The 20885-nt window shown below is 52.3% G+C and overlaps 1 protein-coding gene across 1 annotated transcript; it reads right to left on the bottom strand.

The window, feature by feature from the left end:
* Positions 1 to 9260: 9260 nt before the first annotated feature.
* YJU2 (YJU2 splicing factor homolog) lies at positions 9261 to 18885 on the bottom strand. The gene is made up of 8 exons (XM_065422032.1): positions 18822 to 18885; positions 18119 to 18219; positions 16635 to 16779; positions 16060 to 16194; positions 15085 to 15266; positions 13231 to 13351; positions 11808 to 11973; positions 9261 to 10308 (listed from the first exon to the last, which is right to left on the bottom strand). Exons 1-8 carry the CDS (start codon positions 18843 to 18845, stop codon positions 10190 to 10192), a joined length of 993 nt encoding a protein of 330 aa, XP_065278104.1. The 5' UTR covers positions 18846 to 18885; the 3' UTR covers positions 9261 to 10189.
* Positions 18886 to 20885: the final 2000 nt, after the last annotated feature.

Here is a 20885-nt window from a genome sequence, read left to right as displayed (position 1 = left end):
ATGCACAGCTCCCTCTAGTTTGCAAAGGTTACAGAGACCTTCAGCAAGAAGCGAGGCAGCAGCTGGAGGGCCAGATACCTAGCACCCCTCATGCCCGGCTCCTAAAGAAGTGTCATCCTCTGCAACAGGGAAAGGGGGGAAGGAGGGAAAATGCCCCTTCTCCAGATCCCTGATGCTTAGGTAGCATCGCCTTGGGAAGCATCAATAGATTCAATTCCCCCCAGAGCCTAGTGAAACTGACCAGGGAAAAGGGAGGGAGGGATCAAAGAAGCTGAAATTGAGCAGGCAAAAGAAAGTTGCGGGTATGCACAGAGGGGAGGTTTAAATCTCTTCCTTTTTTAGCCTTCTCCATCCCATCTCCCCTGGTTGTCTCCGGCTAGACATGCCGGCTGCTCCATGGCGCCCAGCCCAACCTGAGGTGTGAAATTGCAAACTGGCTCTGCTCGCCAGAGAGAAGGTGGTTGTAAATAAAGGAGAGATGGGGAGAGAGGGAAAGTGGAGGGAGGGGGGAATTAAAGGCGAGGGCAGCTGGAGGTGGAGAGAGAGAGAAATTGAGCCGATAGGAATTAAGGAAAAACAAACACAACAATGCGGCTGGCTGGACGGATTAGATCGAGTCTGTTAAAGTGGCAGCTGGTTGCTCCCCGGTGGGTGGGGACAAACATCTGCAGCTCTGACTGGCCAGGGTTATTTTGGGTGGGCAGATGAACTACCGTGCAAGCCAAATTTCACCTGGGGGGCCCCCTTCAATTTTCTTACTGGATGTGTATCAGTCACAGCAGCAGGGGGAAATCGAGGCTGGGTGCCTGGAGCACTGGGGAGCTAGGCATGCTGGGTTCTAATCCTGCCACTGACCTGCTGTGTGTTCTTGGGCAAGTCATTTACCCTTCTGCAGGGCCGGCTCTGGCTTTTTTGCCGCCCCAGGCAAAAAAGCCTCCCGCCGCACGCCCCCCCCAGCAGGGAGCGCCGCGGGGAGGGCGGCGAGCCCGGCCGAGGCCCCGCTCTCCCTGACCGGCCGGAGCGCCGGGGGGAGGGCGGCCCCGCTCTTCCCGGCCGGCCGGAGCGCTGGGGGGAGGGCGGCGAGCCCGGCCGGGGCCCCGCTCTCCCCGACCGGCCGGAGCGCCGGGGGGAGGGCGGCCCCGCTCTTCCCGGCCGGCCGGAGCGCCGGGGGAGGGCGGCGAGCCCGCCGCGGCTCCGCTCTCCCCGGCGGCCGGAGCGCTGGGGGGAGGGCAGCAAGCCCGGCCGCGGCCCCGCTCTCCCCGGGTGAGCGCCGCCCCCCTCCAGGTGCCGCCCCAAGCACATGCTTGGTGGGCTGGTGCCTGGAGCCGGCCCTGCCCTTCTGCTATTTAGGCTGTGAGGTCTCTTGGGCAGGGACTGTCTCTCACTACGTCTCTGTACAGCTCCAAGCACAATGAGGCCATGATCTCAGAGCAGGCCTACGCTGCAATGGAAGGTGTGCCACACAGGCATACCCAAATTAGCTTTAATCTAGTTACCAAAGCTACGAATAGCAGTGAAGACGCGGTAGGCCAGGCTCGCAATGCAAACACATACATAGCCCGGAGCGCGAGGGAATTTGTACAGCTGATGCTGTCCTCACTGCTATTTTCAGCCATGCCAGCTAGACAAAAGGTAATGCGGGTTTGCCTACCCAAGCTCAATCTCCTCCCCCAATTGCAGTTCAGTTGGAGTGTAGACATACCCTCAGCTGGGACTCCTAGGTGCTACTGTAATAAAAATACATTCACAAGAACTTATATAGCTTTAAAAATATCCTTGGGGCTACATGGATGTGTGTGTGTCTGTATGCTGCAAGCCCTGGAAAACTGGGCTCACAGGTGTGGTGTATGGAAAACTATTAACATGGGAGAGCTATCAATTTAAATGCTCAGGGGTTTCCTGGTCCTGCAGGCAGGAGCCTCTGTAGGGAAGCATGAACACAGCAGTCAGTTTGCAGCCAGGGAGCCTAGAGTAACAAGGTGCGGTGAGTTGTACCTCTGGGAGCAGCCTGCTTTGTCTCTCTCTGCTTTTATCATTCTGAATGCTACGAAACAAAGCAGTGCTACGTTGCAACCTTCCAGCGAGACTATTTTATGTTTTCATCTCACTTCTCTATTTGTATGTTCTGAAACATAATAACAGGCTCTTACTTTGAGCAGGTTGGAAAACGTTGAAGAAAGCTGGACGATTGGACATTTGAAACACCATCTCATTTCTCAATTAGCTCTGCTCCTAATTAATGCTCAGGCCTGCCAGTTCTTCCATGATGGACTGATACCAGTGGGTTTCGACGGACATAGATCTACTTGCAGGATTGGGGGGACCTTACCTGGTGTCCTTTGAGGTTAAGAGGGCAAGCGCACAAGAGCCCTCAAGAGTTACTAGCATTCAATGTGCTGCGTGTCAGGTAGGCACGGTTCCTGCAGCCATGGTCCTGAAGTACCTGCCCAATGCAAGACAGCTCTGTATGGAAACAAGGGTCCATCTGCCCAGAGCAGGAGCAGGGCCCTACTGCTAGGTCCTCAAAGTTATTTAGGTGCCTAACTCCCAGTGGTTGTTAGTGCTCTGTGGTTGCTTTGTTTCTTTATGATGTATAAAGACCTAACACTATACAGTCAAATCTTGTCTACTGTTTTTCCTGGAGGACTTTATGGACAACTGGAAAACTAGCAGGATTACACCACCACATAGCAACCAAGGAAGTGAAACTTGAGCCATGGAGGGAGGTTTTTTTTAGTCAGACTGTTCAAAGATCTGGATTCGTTTGTTTTTGTTCACATTGATTTAACGCAAAGGTCTGACAAACACTCAGGAGAAAAGCTGTCTTTAAAGATTCTTCCCCACTTCAGTTATGGGCTGAGACCCTTCTCTTTCCAGTTCTCTTGTCTTTCAAGGAGACACCCAGCAAAAAAACAGGGAAGACCAGATTTAATCTTTCTGCTTTTTCTAAGGTTAAAAACCCCCTCATTTTTTCTTTTTTTGGAGAAGGAAATGAAATCTTTCAAGTCTTCTTCATTCATCATCAAGCGGCCAAAAAGGGCACAGTCTCACTGTTTTTCCTTTAAAGCAGAGACTACGTCCTTTCAACCTGAGCCCTGAACTCTGCCGCTGCTTCCCTTTGAATGTTCTGCCTTTGGTACATTGTAGTCCTGACCTCAATGTAGCTTTTTGTACTTAGTATTCATAAAAACAGTACCGTTCTTTGCCACCTCCTGGGACACTAATCTATTCCTCTGTTTCAGAACAAAGAATCCTTCCCCCACCTCCCCCCCCCCCCCCCCGCCGCTCCCCAATCAGCAATTGAGAAGTAGCCTAAATGTGTTTCTAGGGGGAATAAGCGTAAGAGCCAGCTAATTGTCCTGTTTAATGTGCTCGGCTGAAAAATATTCTGTCTAGCAGAACTGTTGTTGACAGATCTCATCAAATATAAATACCAGAGCCCTATATAAATATCCAGCCTCTGAAGTATTAATGTTTGAAGAGGCTGCTAATTATAATTCATGTGCCAGGAATGTTAATTGTTCTAGTAACAGAAGAATCGAGAGGAAAAATCTGATTTAGCCTTTTGTCTCCTTTAAATGCAGGGGGTTAACATTTCTTCTGTCTCATTCCCCCAAGCGAGCGCACGCGCCCAAAATAATCTGGGTGCGTTAAATCCATGCAGAAATAGGTCCCTGTTTGCCGTTTTTAAATGAGGGTTAATTAGTGAAATCCTGCTCATTAATTAGGGCTGGGTGCCTTGAACTGGGCATACAGGGGGGCCTGATCCCACATCTGCGCAAGTCACTAGACAGACAGACATTGAGTTCAGGGAGCTTCAGCTCAGCCCCATAGGCCAGCCAACCACTGCAAACCCCACTACGGTGCAGGCAGGCAAAGCTGCTAGTGGCACAGCTGGGGCTCACCCCTGCCTGGCACCAGGCTAGCTCTGTAACGACCCAGGGGGGCTTGGAGAGTCTCCCTTGAAGTGAGGGCTGTCATGGTTTCACTGCTTCAATACCCGAGCTAGCTTGGTACGTCTACACAAGCTGCAAACACACCCCATGACTGCTGTGCAGACCCCCCCGAAAGCAGCGGGGCTGCTGAAGCACGGGGCTTTGAACCTTGGACTCTGGCAAGAACAGGCTGAAAATCCAGGACCAGTGCCTGGAAATCCAGCTAGACACGCCACCTACGCTGGACCTTTTAAGCAGGGCCTAAGTGGTGAAAAATCAACTGGTGTTTCAGCCCGCATCTGCCTCGGGATCCTTCACGAAGAAAGAGAAGTGAACTCCCTGAGGGATGAAGTGATTGAGTCTGGCACACACTGCCCCTCGGCTGGGGTACCGGGCAGGATCTGGAAAGAGTCTGGCCTGGAACTGACCTCGCCACAATGGTGAATTCTTCCCCAGCCCTTATTACGTGAAACACCCCAATAGAACCCCATCACCGCTGTGGGGGTGGGGAGGAAAATGGAGACGGTGGAATGGTCTCGCCAAGGATACAGTGGATGCCGCATCGATTGAGTCATTCTAAGCTGGACAAAGTGCCGGAGATCGGACTCAAGGGAAGAAGGGCTGGATCAGACACAGCCTAACAGGGATCTTTCATCTCTCTCTCTCTCCGATTGCTAGAATGCTGTGAAAATGCTCCCCCAAAGAGGAAGAGCGGGACAGTTCCCCTGTCTGCCCCCCAAACAGACCCAACTGTCCCCCCTGCAAACTGCCCCCTGCCCCCAAAAGCATCATCGGTACTCGCACTTCCCATTTGCTTCCCCCAGTGCCGCTGGAGGACAGCAACAGCGGAGATCAATCGCTGCTCTGGGTAATGAAAGGAGATGAAGAAGCAAACAGCTCTGACACCTCCAATTTATTACCCCAGGCCGAGCCATTTTTAACAGGAGTAATGTGATTGTGCTGGCAAAATCAAAAGCCTCCATATGGGTTTATTACACGGCGCGCTAAGCCAGGGGGAGCTGCTAACCTGGTGGAGGCGGAGCGGGGCTGGGAAGGAAATAGGATGGAGCAAGGTTCCCCTAGGCACAGCAGTAATGAAGAGTGCCTCGGGGGGACAGAGAGATGCCACGAACACGTACACAGGATCAGCTCAGCCAGAGACTCTTCATGAGCAGTGGGAACGCTGGTCCTGCTGCACGCCCGCCTCCCATGGCAATGAATGGCAGCTCTGCAGGCTGGGGGGGGAGGGGGGAGTTGTGACCCTGCTTTGCAGATCCAGGCAGCGAGACCACTCCGGGCTGCTCACTTGCACGTCGTGCATGTGGACAGTAACCACTGGGGCTCGGTTTGTATCTCTATAAAGCGATCCCTAGGCAGGGCAAACGCCACATTTCACTGCATAGATTTGAAGGCCAGAAGAGACCATCATGAGCATGTAGGGTGAGTCCCTGCCTAACATGCAGGCACCAAGAGCCGAGGGCCAATGACCTTCAGGAACCCGGTTAAAGAGCCATCCTCCACATTACCAGCCAGAACCCTGAGACTACAGGAGCTGGACCGACCCTGCACTGGCCAAGGGCTGAACGAAATCCTTTAACTGCTCCTTGCCCTGCCGTTGTGTAAATCCAGTCTGCCCAGAACCGCCCTCCAAGGACTGCGTGACAGGGAGGCATCGGGCGACCGACGTTACTACTCTGCAGAATCAAGCCCTAAATTGCAACTTTAAGGGCTAGCCCGTGCAGTGCCGCATGGCAGACTACGGCGGTGTGAATTGAGGGGCGCTCGAATGTATTGCACGCGCCCTAGGAGTCCTGCAGAGACCCTGCTGGCGTGAACTAAAAGGGACCTTGCTCGCGTGGATGCAGTCCTCTTTCAAACAGCTCTATGTTCACGGGCAGTAGGTACCTGTTAGTTCGCGGCAGCAGCGGCAGTTCGAGCACTCTACAGTTCATACCCCTGTAGCTTGCACTGTGGCATGGTGCAGAAAAGGCCAAAGGTCCAGATCCTCAAAGATATTTAAGGCTCCTACCTTCCATTGATTTCAGTCCCTTTGAGGATGGCCATAAATAACTTGCACTGGGTCGCCCATTCGTTCCAATAAACACTTGTTACGGTCACCTAATGCTGTTTCTTAATAACACTTTGCTTTTCGCTAGCACCTTCCATCCAACGTTCTCTACGAACGCACATTAGCCAAGCGTGACAAGCACTCTGCCTGGCAGGTCAGAGGGGCCTTTAACAGACAGGGAAATTGAGGCACAAGGCGGGCAAGCGGCTTGCCTACGGCCAGTGGCAGAGCCAGGGATAGAACCCCCTGCTCCCAGGCCCGTACCTTACCACAAGCCATACTCCCTGCCATCTTTGCCACTGTCTCCCTCTTGTCAAACGGCTGGGAGACTCTCCCGACAGCTGGGAGAGCCGGGGAAACGCAAGCCTGACGGAAGCCAGGTCCGATAAGGTTTGACAAGCGCTGCCTGAAGCGGATGATAACGATCAAGGAGGACAGAGGGTGAAGAATGGAACAATTGGGGAGGCAATGAGACAGAGATGGATCATACCCCGGACCTAGGGTGACCAGACAGCAAATGTGAAAAATCGGGACAGGGGGTGGGGGGGTAATAGGAGCCTATATAAGAAAAAGACCCCAAAATGGGGACCATCCCTATAAAATTGGGACATCTGGTCACCCTACCCGCACCAGGCCGTGGAATGGAAAGCCCCCTAGGATCATGTGATCAGATGGGGGCAGGGTGTAAGTGGCCATGGCAGAGCGGATGACCCCACGGAGCAAGGAGCGGTGAAGGCACGTGGGAAAGATTCACTGAAGGCAAAGATCTGTAGCAGGCAGGCAGGCTCATTGGAGGGGAGGGCTCCGAGGTGCCCCATTGAAAACGGGGCTAGCAGGCTCTTCTGTTTACCTGGAATGAACTGAAGTCTCTCAACTCCAGGCAGGCACATGAAGCATCCAGATTACACTAGAAGCTGAAGAAATGAGGACCCGTCTCTCTCTAGTGCATGGCAGCAAGATGGATGGGCTTGCGGAGACGGCATCACCATGGGACTCTGGAGAACTGGGTTCAAGCCCCACTTTTGCTGCACGCTGCCTGGGTGACCTCAGGAAGAAAGTTGTGTGAGCCCTGGGCTACCCTCCCACCTGTGAAAGAGGCAATAGCAGCCTTCTCCCCCACTCTTTGGGGCAGGGACAGCCCTGCTGTAGGGGTATATATAGCACCAGGCACAATGGGACCCTGATCTGGCTTGGGGCCTCTAGGTGCTGTTGTGATACAAATAAAGGTGAGTTGCAGGGGCTAGCCCTGGGATGTGGGGCGGGAGGGTGAGGAGCCTGGCACATGGGAAATGAGAGGTTACCCCAATCTTTTCAAAGTGTCACCCGGCAGCTGTTGCCACGTGCGCTCAATGCCACAGCCCAGTTCTAACCGGCCGCCGAGTGGGACCTGATCACAGAAATGCTGGTGTCATTCTGACGACAGCAAGCCGTCTCTGCCAAAGGCCACGGTGCTCCTCCAGCAGCGGCAACGCGGTACGTGCCTCCTGCCAGTCCTCCCCGTTGTCATCACAAAGGAAAAGCGACCGAGGCCCAGGAGAAACGGGATTCCAATGAGCCAGAGTAATTCCACTGATCGCCGTGGGTAAACCAGGGCTGCTACGCGCATGGAGCCAGCCGGTCTGGCGGACGCAGACTGGTACTGCTACGGCAGCAAGGCTGTCTGCACCTTCCTTGGCTCCCCCAGGGGCATTTGCTCACCCTTTTTAGATTAATCTAATTACGAGAGTTCTGAAGCCCATTAATGTCTCTCAGCGGAGTGAGCATCTCCTGGCTGCCGGCTCCTTTCTGGGGCCTGGTTGGGCGCACCCCCGAACGCACCATGCAGTTCACAGCCAGGCACCACACCAGGTTTTTAAAGAGGCCAGCCCCCTTCCCCTGCCAGCCCCCACTCCCAGAAAGGAGGCAGGGGAGAGCGAGACCAAGCAGCAGCACTAGATGACAGCACAGCGCTTGATTCCTCTCCCTGTGGCTGTTGGTTTAACCTTTGTAAGCCTGGCAGGAATTCAGAGCACTGCTCCAGTGCACAGCTCGCCCCTCCTTAAGCCTGACAGTGATCAGACAAGGCCCTGCTGTGACTGTCCCCCGGAGCAGGGCTTCCAGCCTTCGCAAGGGCAGTCTCTGGCTCGGCCCACCCCCAAATCAAAGCCTCTGGCAGACGCTCACACTTGCATCCTCCCAGCGCTCTTTGCAGGAGTCGTAGGTTTCAGTAAAGCTACAGCTGGGCAGCTTCACCCTCCCTCCAGTGACAAGGGGGACACTCAAGGCTGCATTTGCCCCTTATGGTCACTCTCCACTACCTGCTCCTGAGCATTCGGGTAAAAAGCAGATGGAGCCGGGACTGCCCTGCTGGGTGTGGGGGCCCAGGCCGGAGTTAGGAATGACTTGAGACAAAGAGGTTATTGCCTGAGTATCAGCCAGTTGTTTGATCTTGTCTTGTCTGACTCGCCCAGTTAGAAGGCCACAGGGAGACAGAATGGGGCAGGGAGAGAGGTCTAGAAACCCCCCACTAATACTCAAAGCAAGGAGCACAGCATGTCATGGGAAACTGGAGAACCCAGGGAAAGTACAGTACACAGATCTAGAGAAGGACTTGGGGGGGAGGGACAGAGACCGCAAGGAGGTTTGGGTTTTTTCCCTGACTTTGCTGAGAGACCTTAAGGGGCTTCAGGACTCGGGGGTGGGGAGGGGGTTCACCTTCCTCTGCAGCATCGGGGGCATGGGTCACTTGCAGGTTTAAACTAGTATAAATGGTGGATTCTCTGTAACGTGAAGTCTTTATATCGTGATTTGAGGACTTCAGTAACTCAGCCAGACATTAGGGGTCTATTACAGGAGCAGGAGGGAGTGAGGTTCGGTGGCCTGCAATGGGCAGGAGATCAGACTAGATGACCAGGATGGTCCCTTATGATCTTAAAGTCTATAAGCTAAGGACACAATAGCATGAAGCGAGCACACGGTTGCTGAACTCAGCTGAATGCCCTGCGTATTCTGTGGGCACAGATTTGATCCAGGACTTTAAATCTTTTCCATCCCTGACTCCAGCAAGTCAATTAATTAATTAATCCACCCGCAACATATTCCTGTAGACTTCTTGGGCAGATGATTTAGTGACTCCTGCTTCTCAACTAAAAAGGTCACACACTGAGCCAGCAAGGGAACCCAGGAGTCCTGACTCCCACTCTCCTACCCTAACCACTAGGCAACACCATCTGAAGACCCCTTTATAAAGAATGACAAGGGAAGGGAGAAATGCTCTTCAGAATCCTTTATTACATCTGAAGTTAAACAACTGTGTTAAAAATTCCATGATCCTCATGGGAAATGAGAGGCATTAGCGCTGCCTCTCACTTTAGCACAGGCTAAATGTAGCAATGTTGAGGAGGACACAAGAGAAGAGCAAAACAAGTTACACATTAAATCGCAGCCCCGTGCCAAGAATTCAGACACGGGAAGAGTTAACAGAGGGGCCTGGAGACAGATTGGGCTTTACAGGAATTCCAGGAGACTGCTGGTATATAGAACCACACACTTCATTACCCTCCACTTAGCTGCTGATGACAAGGCTTCCGATAAAGACAGCATGATGGATTCCAGCCGCAGTAGGTGACCTGCTGCTCTCAGCCCCTTCCGACATGCTTTGGGACTCTGCTCCCGCTATCGCCACTTTCTACTCCCCGATCTCCCCAAACACATGGTCAGGAACCTTTCTCCGAAGAGGCTGGAAAGAGGAAGCCTGTCTCATCTAATAGAGATTCTTCCCCTGGGCCGCTCTGGTTTGCTGGTGCCACCATCACTCACGACAGGCTGACAGGAGCCCAGATTGATGGATGTTTAATGGGAAGAGATGCCTGCAGGCAATCTGGTTGCATTGGAAGCAGTACTCCTGTATCCCAGTTTGAAGGAATGCTGCAACATGACGGTACATTAGGGGTTTCCAGGAAGGGAGAGCAGCTCCGATTACACATGACTGGCCATGTGTGCAGATGGCCTGGGAATCCCACTGGGATCTTCTATGCACAAGGACGCCAGCTCTCTGGCAGGATCTGGTTGTTAGGACAGCAGCTGCCTGGTGGTGGGGTGAAGAGAGGAAACTCTGCCCTCACTGCATCCCATTGCCAACCCCTGGCCTCGCTCTACTCCAGCAGGGTAAGGAAGTGGAGTGAACTCTCAGCAGAGACCCACCGACTCAGTCACTGGTACTGTCTTCGCTGTCTGAATACGCCCCCAACAGGCTGAGGGAAGAGCCCTGGGCTGCTGATGGGGGCTGGGTCACAGCAGGTAGTGAGGAGCTCCAACTTCCAGCATCTAGAAGCCAAACAGAGCAGGTTCAATCATTCACACCCACACCCACACCTGGAGAACAGAGAGCTGCACTTTATGGACGCCCGAGGAAATCAGGAGTTGGAGCACTCCTGCTACTGCCTGGATGGGCACTGCCATGTTCTGGGCACCCACTGCAACACCAGGCATTAGGACATGGAGTAAAACAGTTTCCTCGGCACCCTGCCTGAATCTCAATGAGGATTAAAAGGTTTGACGTTGAGACGGTCGCATTTCTATGGAGGCTCGCCTCCTGCCCCCTGGTGGTGACATAAGAGAATGGAAGCGTCTGAGATAAGCATAGGAGGCTTCCACCTAACTAGAAGAGGGTGAGGTGAGTCAACCCTCAGTCTAACACCGATGCTGTCTGTGAAGTGGCCTCCAGTGTGTGAAACTGTCTTTTGTGGACAAGCTCTCAAGCTGGAAAGGGGGGCGGAGGGACTGGTGTGTGTGGATCACACAGGGAAAACATCATTCAACTGGGCCATTCATGAAACACCAGGTTTGGATCAGCAGCCAACGTAATCTTACATAGCACCTGTCATTCAAAAAGATTAACAAACTACCCAGAGGGCTAGGATCATTTCGCCCGCCATCAAAATGCAGCCACCTCTGCAATGGAACACAGCCGCTGCTCAACAGAACAAAGCAATCCCACGCAACGGTTTAGGACAGGAAGGAAAGAAGGTTGTGTGCAACTGAAAGTGCAGGGGAGTTTGGGGAAGGCAGAATAGCAGAACCCAAATATCACAGCATACAACAACCTCCCTGTACAGGAAAAGCAGATTTAACCAACTTAAAACGAAGACGGAAGATGGCTTCTGCAGGCTGTTCATGTTACTGTAGCAAACAGCTGTGCCAACTGCCCCAACCTCACTGTATGTTTTGGAACAGCACAGTAAATTCAAACCCCATGCCTGGTCTCGCATTACCGTCTGTATTACTGTAGCGCTTAGGAGCCCGAGCTATGGGCCAGGACTCCTCTGGGTTAGGCGTTGTACAGACACAGAACAAACAGAGGAGCTCAATAATTTTATGAGCAATAATATCAATATATTTATCATGGTACTTCTACAGACTGGCACCATCATTGTATCTGAGCACCAAAATGTTAATATAGAAGTTGAGACACTGGCAATCGGCTCTCATGCTTCAGGGCACAAACTCTTTGCCAGAGTGGTCAGGAAGGAATTTTACTTCCCCATAATGCACTATATGGGAGGCAGGAGAGAGGAGACGGCTTCCTCTCTGAAACACTGGGCATTGGCCCTACTGGAAATCCCAACACCAGACTTGATGCCATTCTGACAAAGTTCTATTGGGTCATGAATTACTAAACTGCAACATATAATTGAAGACAACACAGACACACGAGATTAAACTGCTTGATGTCACCATCCTGTTAGAGACCACCTTGGTGGCCTGGAGTTAAGTGGCTAATCAGATCCTACATTGCCGTGCAGGTGAGACTGAACCAAAGTTACCTGAGCTTTGTTGTGTAGTTTGCTTCCCCACACCGTTAGCTGTGGTGGAGCCCGGGGTCTGTTTCTTCACAGTGACCAGGCCTGCCAGCTGGGACTTGCTGTTCAGTTTGCCCACACTCCTCTCCCAGCTTTCAGTCTTTAGCTTCTTACTCTGGGGCTCAGTATCCTACAGAAGGGAGCACAGATATTAACGTTCTCTGTCCTTGGAGCAGCTAGTGGGGGAAGAAAGACTATGCAAAATACTATACAACATCATCAAAATCAAGGGTGGTTTGGAGCTGCACACAGAGGTATCATGTCGCAGAGCTGCAAGGAGAAAGCCCCTCTCTGGATAGCTAAAGGGTGTGAAGAAAGGGTTTGGCTAGGATGGGATAGAGCATTGTTAGGTGCAGAATGAAGAAATCAGCACAGGAAGATTCAGGCTGAATACCAGGGAAAGCTTGCTGTCACAGAGATCAAGAAGGCTGGGGAAGAGCCTCCCCAAGGGCTGATGCCCCATTGCTTGGGGCATCCACCGCAAGCCTGGAAGAGACACTGGTCAGCGGGCATAGTTGTCCGTTGGCAGAGGGGTGATCCAGATGTGTGCAACAGGACTTTCCAGTATCCAGCTTCTGTGACCTCACGTGTTGGCTGCTGGACCAACCACTGGGTTCAACACACTAGTGACTAGATGGCTCAGGATTAGCACTGGGACAGGGAACATTTCACAGTTCAACTCCAGCCTGGCTTGGGAGTCACTTGAAAGCTTTCAGCAGCCTGCACTGTTTGACGGTCTCAGTGGACAGGGATTGACATCAAAAAGCGACATCTGCAATTGGCGCTAACTGGCCTGTTTGCTGGATCCTCTGTGGAGATTATACCAAGGATTGAGCTCCCTCCGCCTCAGAGCTAGCAACAGAGCAATAGGCTGAGATCACGCAGGGGAGCTTGCCCTGCTGTGTATAAACACAGGGCTTCGGTCTTCAGGGCTGTCCAGCTGGCATCTTCCACCACTGCTAATCTTGCATTGATGTGACTTAAGTTTGTACAAGGATTAATCCATTACAATCCTTTCAAGTACAAGCGGAGAACAGGGAGCAAAGCCGGCAGCAACGTGCTGACCACTGAACCATCATCAGGCATGACAGTAGGGGTGGGGGCTCTTAGCGGCAGCTCACCCCCATGGAGATGAGCCCCTCTCTTGGTTGATACAGGCTGAAGTTTACTTCGACCAAAATCTCTCATTTCTTCCTTTCAGTTTAATATACAATGAGCCACATTTTCTAAACTAGGCATGAAAAAGAGGCAATTGTGCCTCAAAGTCTCCAAAACAGGGGACTTCTCATGCGGTGTGGTTTGCTGGGTTTTAGTTTGTCCCCTTGTGGAAAAATCTCCCATCTCGGAGAGCCATGCTGCTGGAAAAGCCCCTATCCCCAGGATTTACCTCCTGCAAGATATCTGTAGGTTTCGTTTTCGGTCCTGATCTTGAGGGCACTTGGGTAGCTTCCTCATCAGAGTCAGAGTCTTCCAGGAATCGCCTGCTCTGGGCTTGTTCCAGCATAGCTCTGCAAATCAAAGGAATCCCCCAGAAAGGTGTAACAGAGTGACTTGATTACAGTCTATATTTGCCCAGATGGGCAACAAATATTTGATAATAGGCTCTTCAATCTAGCAGACGAAGGTAGAACACAATCTAAGGAATGGAACTTGAAACTAAAATTCAGACTGGAAGTAAGGTGTTAAATTTTTAATTGAGAGAATAATTAACCATTGGAACTATTTACCAAGGGTCAGTGGTGGATTCTCCATCACTGGTAACTTTTAAATCAAAACTGGATGATTTTTCTAATATATCTGCTCCAGGAACTATTCTGGGGCAGTTCTCTGGCCGGTATTATGCAGGTGGTCAGACTAGGGCAGAGGTGAGCAAACTACGGCCCGTCAGGACCTTGGATCCGGCCTGTGGGATTGCCATCATGGTGCAGTGGGGCTAAGGCAGGCTCCCTGCCTGCCCTGGCCCCGCGCCGCTCCCGGAAGTGGCTAGCACCACGTCCCTGCAGCCCAGCCCTGAGACCATGCCGCACCCCGCACCCCTCCTGCACCCCAACCCCTTACCCTGAGCCCCTTCCTGCACACTGCACTCCCTCCTGCACCCCAACCCCCTGCCCCAGCCCCACATTCCATGGCCCTGCATGCAATTTCCCCACCCAGATGTGGCCCTCGGGCCAAAAAGTTTGCCCACCCCTGGACTAGGGGATGGTCTTCACTATGGGGAGACTGCTGCTGCAATCGATGCAGTAGGGGTCGATTTAGCAGGTCTAGTGAAGACCCACTAAAATCGATGGCAGACTGCTCTCCGGTGGACCCCAGTACTCCAGCTCTTCCAGAAACATAAGGGAAGTCGACTGGAGAGCGTTATTCACATAGCTGGAGTAGCATAACTTAGGTCAATTTACCCCGGTAGTGAAGACAAGCCCTAGATGATCTCCGTGGACTTCTGGCCTTGGAGTCTATGACTCAATAAAAACCATCCACCTTCATGAGACCTGCAGAGAGCAGGTGTTGTCCTGCACACATTGTAGTTCTGATATGTTACAACTGAGCTGGGACAGGCACTCTGCCAGAATTCAACAGCTCCACAGAGCTGCCAGACATCATCTTCCCTTCCCAGTGTTAGCTGTCATAGCTTGGCAGGCCTGGAATCCCTGCAGCACTCCAAGTCTCCTTTTTAGATGCAGTTCAGTGCTGCTGAAAGGTCTTTCATTTAGCCCCAGAATAATACCATAGACACAGTGGTAGGGGTTCTCCCCACACCCTGACACAAAGGTACTTTAGCCCTACACCCTGGAAGAGGCCTCCTCTCAAGGAGAGTTCAGTCTCAGAGGCCAGCTCAGTCTCGGATCTCTTTGCCGAAAATGCCAACTGGGACCGTGATTTTTGGCATGCAAACACCTCCCCGTGGAGGAACAGGTCACTTATATTTCCCTTACCTCTTTCAGTATTAGGGCCACCACTCCTCATGCGTGTCCTTTACCTGTATGTCTAGATAGGTCGGACATCAGCCATCCTACTAGATCTCCTCACATCCCAATCCACACTACAGCCCTACCATGCACAAATCCCACCACCTCAGATCGCAAGCGTTACCCTCCTTTGGATCTCTGGCACTGTCCCTCCCATTAAAATACTGTGGGGGGTGTTAAGACGACTGCCCAACCCACAGGGGGCAGCCTGGAAAGTGTCACATATCCAAGCGTGACCAGAACTCAAACATGAGCAATGTTTCCAGCTGACTCACTTCATCTCTGTCTCATCCTCCTCTAGCTCCCTTCGTTTCCGCTCTTCCTCATAGTCCTTATACTGCTTCAGCATGGATTCAAAGTCCACATTTGCCTGACGCTGGTTGAGCTCCTTCAGCTCTTGCAGGTTCTCCAGAACCTCCATCTCCAGCTTGGAGTCCTTCGTCCGGTTCTCCAAAACCTAGCGGGGAAAGCAGGAAAGCCCTTGAAGTACTGGGTAAGCCACACCGACAACTCAGGAACTGTATTATAGAATCACAGACTATCAGGTTGGAAGGGACCTCAGGAGGTCATCTAGTCCAACCCCCTGGTCAAAGCAGGACCAATCCCCAACTATATCATCCCAGCCAGGGCTTTGTCAAGCCTGACCTTAAAAACCTCTAAGGGAGGAGATTCCACCACCTCCCTAGGGAACCCATTCCAGTGCTTCACCACCCTCCTAGTGAAAAAGTTTTTCCCAATATCCAACCTAAACCTTCCCCACTGCAACTTGAGACCATTACTCCTTGTTCTGTCATCTGGTACCACTGAAAACAGTCTAGATCCATCCTCTTTGGAACCCCCTTTCAGGTAGTTGAAAGTAGCTATCAAATCCCCCCTCATTCTTCTCTTCTGCAGACTAAACAATCCCATTAGCTTCCATTACTAGTATGGCAATTATAAGGTGCCTGCTGCCACGGTACCTAAGTGACAGAGTTTAGCATGAGTAGTAGACGTGCAATAGCATGAGTATAGGGAGCCTCGTTTTCAGATCTTAAGAAGTACAATTAAAGATTGTGGTAAACTCTCTTTACTCATTCCAGGATAAGACAGAACCTACTGCCAGCAGGGACCTCAGTTACCATCTCTGCCTAGGCCAGTTCCAAAGTTGCAGAACTGGGGCAGTAGCCTCCTTCAATGCACTGAAGCACAAGTGGCCTGAGGCCTGCAAATCTCAGTCCAATATTTAGGACTTAGGGGGCGCATTCAAATACCTTCATGGGATTGTTCAGCTCTTCCTCCTCTCTTTCCTTCTGCACCCTCTTCTCCTCTTCCTCCAACAGCTTCTCAGCTTGGAAGTTCCGAGTGGCGCCATGTTCCATGGTGTAGTCTGTGTTCTCAGGATCCGTCTGAGGAAGACAGGGGCAATGCAAGGGAATTATTGTGAACATGCCACAGGCTGCTATTGCTCCAGTCATTGTCAATCTATTCAGTGCTGGTAATGAACAGCCAGTATGATTTTCAAAGCAACACATAAAACTACTTCAACCTTGTTTTATTCACATCACCTGCCAAAAGAATGATTATTTATGCCCTAGAAACACCCATGGTACTCAGACATTTGAGCCGCAGTAGTGCCCTACTCAGACTGTGGATGAGACACTTTACTGTTTGTTAAAAAGGGAATAGAGATGACGTAGTTAGGATGCAAAATTTGACCTCTGGCTATCTTAAAATAGTAGCATTTGTGGGGAACCGTCTAGGACTGGAATGGAGATCTCCTGACACTCACTGCCCTGATCTACACCAGGCTGCCAGAGCCCAGCTACAGAACTCGCAAAATCTTCACCTTGAATGTGATTTCTGCTAGGCACCGGGTGCACTTGATGTAGAAGCGAAAGATGGGAAGCCCCAGGTACATTTCATTCTGAACAGTCTCTTTGCGGGCATTAAACTTCTTGCCTTTATAGATGTACTCACCACAAGTCTTGCACCTACATGAAGCAAAGAGAGCGCGAATTAGGTCCACAATGTAATAAAAGCCTAGAGAAGGACAGAAGTCTAACTGACATACAAAGGGGCGGAGCCTAGTTTTAATAGGCATTGTAATTTGAGAATCACATTCCCAGCTGAACATTTGGTACTTATTGTTATACACAACCTCTAAGATGACCAGAATAGAAAGACATTAGATACATGGGGAGAGGGATAGCTCAGTGGTTTGAGCATTGGCCTGCTAAACCCAGGGTTGTGAGTTCAATCCTTCAGGAGGCCACTTAGGGATCTGTGGCAAAAATCAGTACTGCTAGTGAAGTCCTGCTAGTGAAGGCAGGGGGCTGGACTCGATGACCTTTCAAGGTCCCTTCCAGCTCTAGGAGATGGGATATCTCCATTAATTTATTATTTTATACATTGCTATTTTTTCCATTTAATCTTTGATCAGTGTCACTTCTGTTGATTGACAGTTGCCTCCCTCTGACATACTGCTCCGGAGTGGGGCGTTCACCTGCACACTCTGGACATTTAGGTACTTATATGGCCTTCATCACTGTAGAATCTGAGGACCTCACCATCATTAATGGATATTATTATATAATTATTAGTGGACAGATATTGTCCCCCATTAGTTAAAAAAAAGCACAGGGCATTTAGGCATAGGGTTGATTGGGTAACTTGCCCAAGCTCACACCACAAGTCTGTAGCCAAGCCAGGAATTGAACCCAGGTCACCAGAGTCACGTCCACTAGACCATCCTTTCCACCCCCCTGGTTTCTGTGAGGTTTTTACAGCAACAGTAGAGGCTGAATCTAAAGAGGCAGGTGTGTCCATCACAAGCAAAAGACTGGGTGGAGTTGAGTCTGGTCATGCTGTCCTCAGGCCTGCCTGAAAGCCCCTTATGAATACAGCAGGGGAACATTTGGTCAGCCCTGGCATTTAAGCATCAGGCGATACGTGCATACATAGTAGTTTGGGAGTGTCTAGATTAAGCCATTCTAGAGGGGATTCTGCTATTTAGTTTATAGCTATACAAAACCGACCTGCCCCCCAAAAGGTTACGTCCGTTGTAAATATTGTGGTGCACACATTAACTTGCTCAAAAAAAAAAAAAAAAAAAAAGCGCAGCCAAAGCCTCACAAGCATTCCTCATTACCAAAATCCAGTCAGTACGTTCAGCAAATAGCTCGATTCACCCTCCATCCCATGGTCAGCTCGACGGAAACACAGTAAAGAACCAAGGGGAGGGATAGCCTATGAAACCTGCCAAACTCTTGTGACGGAACAGCGTTCCCATAGGTTCTCCGGTACATGTACTGCCAGCACCACCTCTCTCACCTCATGTTGAACGGGGCCATCAACCGCACAACATACTGCCGGTCCTTTGGGAGCTTGAGCTTTGGGATTTTAGACGGATCGAAGTCCGGCGGGTAGTATTTCTACAAGAACAAAGCAGAAAGGCATCAGCAGGGAGGCTGGGGGGTGAGGATGTGAAAGGGGGGGTGAGGGAAGAGGGTATCACCCATTGCGCCAGCACTTTGGGATCCACTGAGGATCGGAGCGGGGCCTCAATGTAAGGGCTCCCCACACTCCCATCAGAACCTACCCACACACAAAGCTTATAAGGCCTCTCAACAGAACAGACATAGCTGCCACCTCTCCCCTCCCCCACTACGGGGCCCCCAGCTCCTCCCCTCCCCCACTACCGGTCCCCCGCCCTCACTACGGGTCCCCGGGTCCCCCCCAGCCCACTACCGGTTCCCTCCCCTCCTCCACTACGGGGCCCCCAACTCTCCCCCTCCCCCACTACCGGTGCCCCGGTCCCCTCCCCCACTACGGGGCCCCTGGTCCCCTCCCCCACTATGGGGCTCCCAGCTCTCCCCCTCCTCCACTACCGGTCCCCTCTACAGGGCCCCCAGCTCTCCCCCTCCTCCACGACGGGGCCCCCAGGGCTCCTCCCCCACTACGGGGCCCGTCTCCAGGGCCCCTCCCCCCGTCTCCGGGCCGGGCCGCGCCGCACCGCAGGCTGCCCCCTACTCACATTCAAAACCTTCCTCTCCGACATTTTGCCCCCTGCCTGTGCCCAGCCCGAGTCCGCCCCGCGCTAACTCTCCGCCCACCACAGCTCCACGGGCACTTCCGGGAGCCATCCCCCGCCCCTCCCATTGGCCTGAAATAAGGTAACGCCGAGCACTCTTATTTTCTATTGGCTCATACTGCCGCCCATCACGCTCAAACCCCGCCCACTGGCTCGTGTGCTGCAGCTAAAGAGGCCCGTCTAGGCGTAAAGCCCGGCCGAGAAAGGTTCCGGGAGGAGCTGAGCCTTGGCTGCCACAGGGCTGGATCAGCATTAGAGGCTCTCTGTGGGGTTCAGTGCATCGGCCGGGCCTAGGGGCTGCTCTCCCAGGACATTTCAAACCCTCCTATGTAGTGTACAGAGAAACCAGGCAGCAAGCCGCCCACTCCTGAGTTTGCCCATTGCACGGGGACGTGCAGGGTTTATAGTGCAATGCCACGCGGGTCTCGCATTCGGCACCGCAGGGCCAAGAGGGCCCAGAAACACCGCCGGAGCTCTCACTGCCCCTGGAAAGAGCATGCTCCAGCAACGCTCGAGTTCCATACACACGCTCCTCCGCCATTAGCGGGAAGAGTTGCCAACCCTCCCCGTTTCGCCAGGAGTCTCCTGGAATCGGGCTCTTTCTCCCGGAGGCTACTGAAGCCAAACCAGGAGATTTTAGGCCACTAAATGTCTGGTGGTGCAGTGGGGCTAAGGCAGGCTCCCTGCCTGCCCTGGCCCCGCGCCGCTCCTGAAAGCAGCCGGCATGTCCCTGTGGCCCCTAGGGGGGAGGTCAGGGAGTCTCTGTGTGCTGCCCCCAGCACCGAATCCGCACCTCCCATTGGCCAGGAACTGTGGCCAATGGGAGCTACGGGGTGTGTGTGCCTGAGGGCATGGACAGCGTGGAGCCCACCTCCCCCAGGGGCCACAGGGATGTTCTGGTCGCTTCCGGGAGAGGTGCAGGGCCAAGGCCGGCAGGGAGCCTGCCTTAGCCCCACTGCCCAGGAGCTGCCCGAGATGAAAGCCACCCGACCAGAGCCCTCACCCCCTCCTGCACCCCAACCCCCTGCCACAGCCCTGAGCCCCCTCGGGGAGCCAGCACCCCTTACCCCCTTCTGCACCCCAATCCTCTGCCCCAGCCCTGAGCCCCCTCCTGCACCCAAACTCTCTCCCAGAGCTTGCACCCCACACCCCCTGCTCCAGGCTCAGCCCGGAGCCCCCTCCCACACTCCGAACCCCTCAGCCTCAGCCCAGAGCCTTCATCCCAACCCTCTGCCCCAGCCTGCTGAAAGGGAGGGAGGGAGGGGGAGAGCAGGCGACAGAGGGAGGGGGGATGGAGTGAGTGGGGCGGGGCCTTGGAGAAGGGGCTGGGTGGGGCAGGGAAGGGGCCTTAGGGAAGGAGTGGGGAAGGGTGTTTGGGTTTGTGTGATAAGACAGTTGGTAACCCTATTAGCATGTCTGATCCAGTACTGCCAATCCCAAACCTTCCAAAATCATGAGGTGGGTTCTGAAAATTTTTAAAAAATAATAGATTTGGGGACCTTTTCATTTGCCTTCTGGTTTTTGAGCCTTTGGGATGTACTTGGGTCACATTTTCATGCTTTTCTCTACAGCTACGAGGACTAGAAACTTTGTTTAAAAAAAAATTAAAGCCTAGATTATTATGTATTCACATCACTAGAGCTGCTGAGGCTTTAAAAAACAAACAAACAAGCAACCAAAATCCCATGAGAGCAAGATTTGTGATAAAATTGCAAAAGTTGGCAACACGGCTGAGCATACCCCCAAAATGAAGGCCTGGCCTCAAACATATCTTATAAAGCCAGAAGGGACCACTGTGAATCCTGTCTAGCTAGGCTTGCAAGGATTCGATTTTTATTGGTAAGTGTCAGTAAATGTTGATTTCACCGTACCCACCCAGATGAAAAATATTTCTATCGCTAATAATCAAAATGTACAAAGTAAGAAAAATGCTACTTGAGAACTTATAGTTTGATGTAAGGATTAGGGTTGCCAGACTGTTTCTTGACCAGAACGCCCGGTCGAAAA

The sequence above is a fragment of the Emys orbicularis genome, chromosome 24 (assembly GCF_028017835.1).
Source record: "Emys orbicularis isolate rEmyOrb1 chromosome 24, rEmyOrb1.hap1, whole genome shotgun sequence".
Lineage (NCBI taxonomy): Eukaryota > Metazoa > Chordata > Testudines > Emydidae > Emys > Emys orbicularis.
The sequence above is the reverse complement of the archived record's forward strand: the minus strand, read 5'-3'. Positions and strand labels throughout refer to the sequence as shown.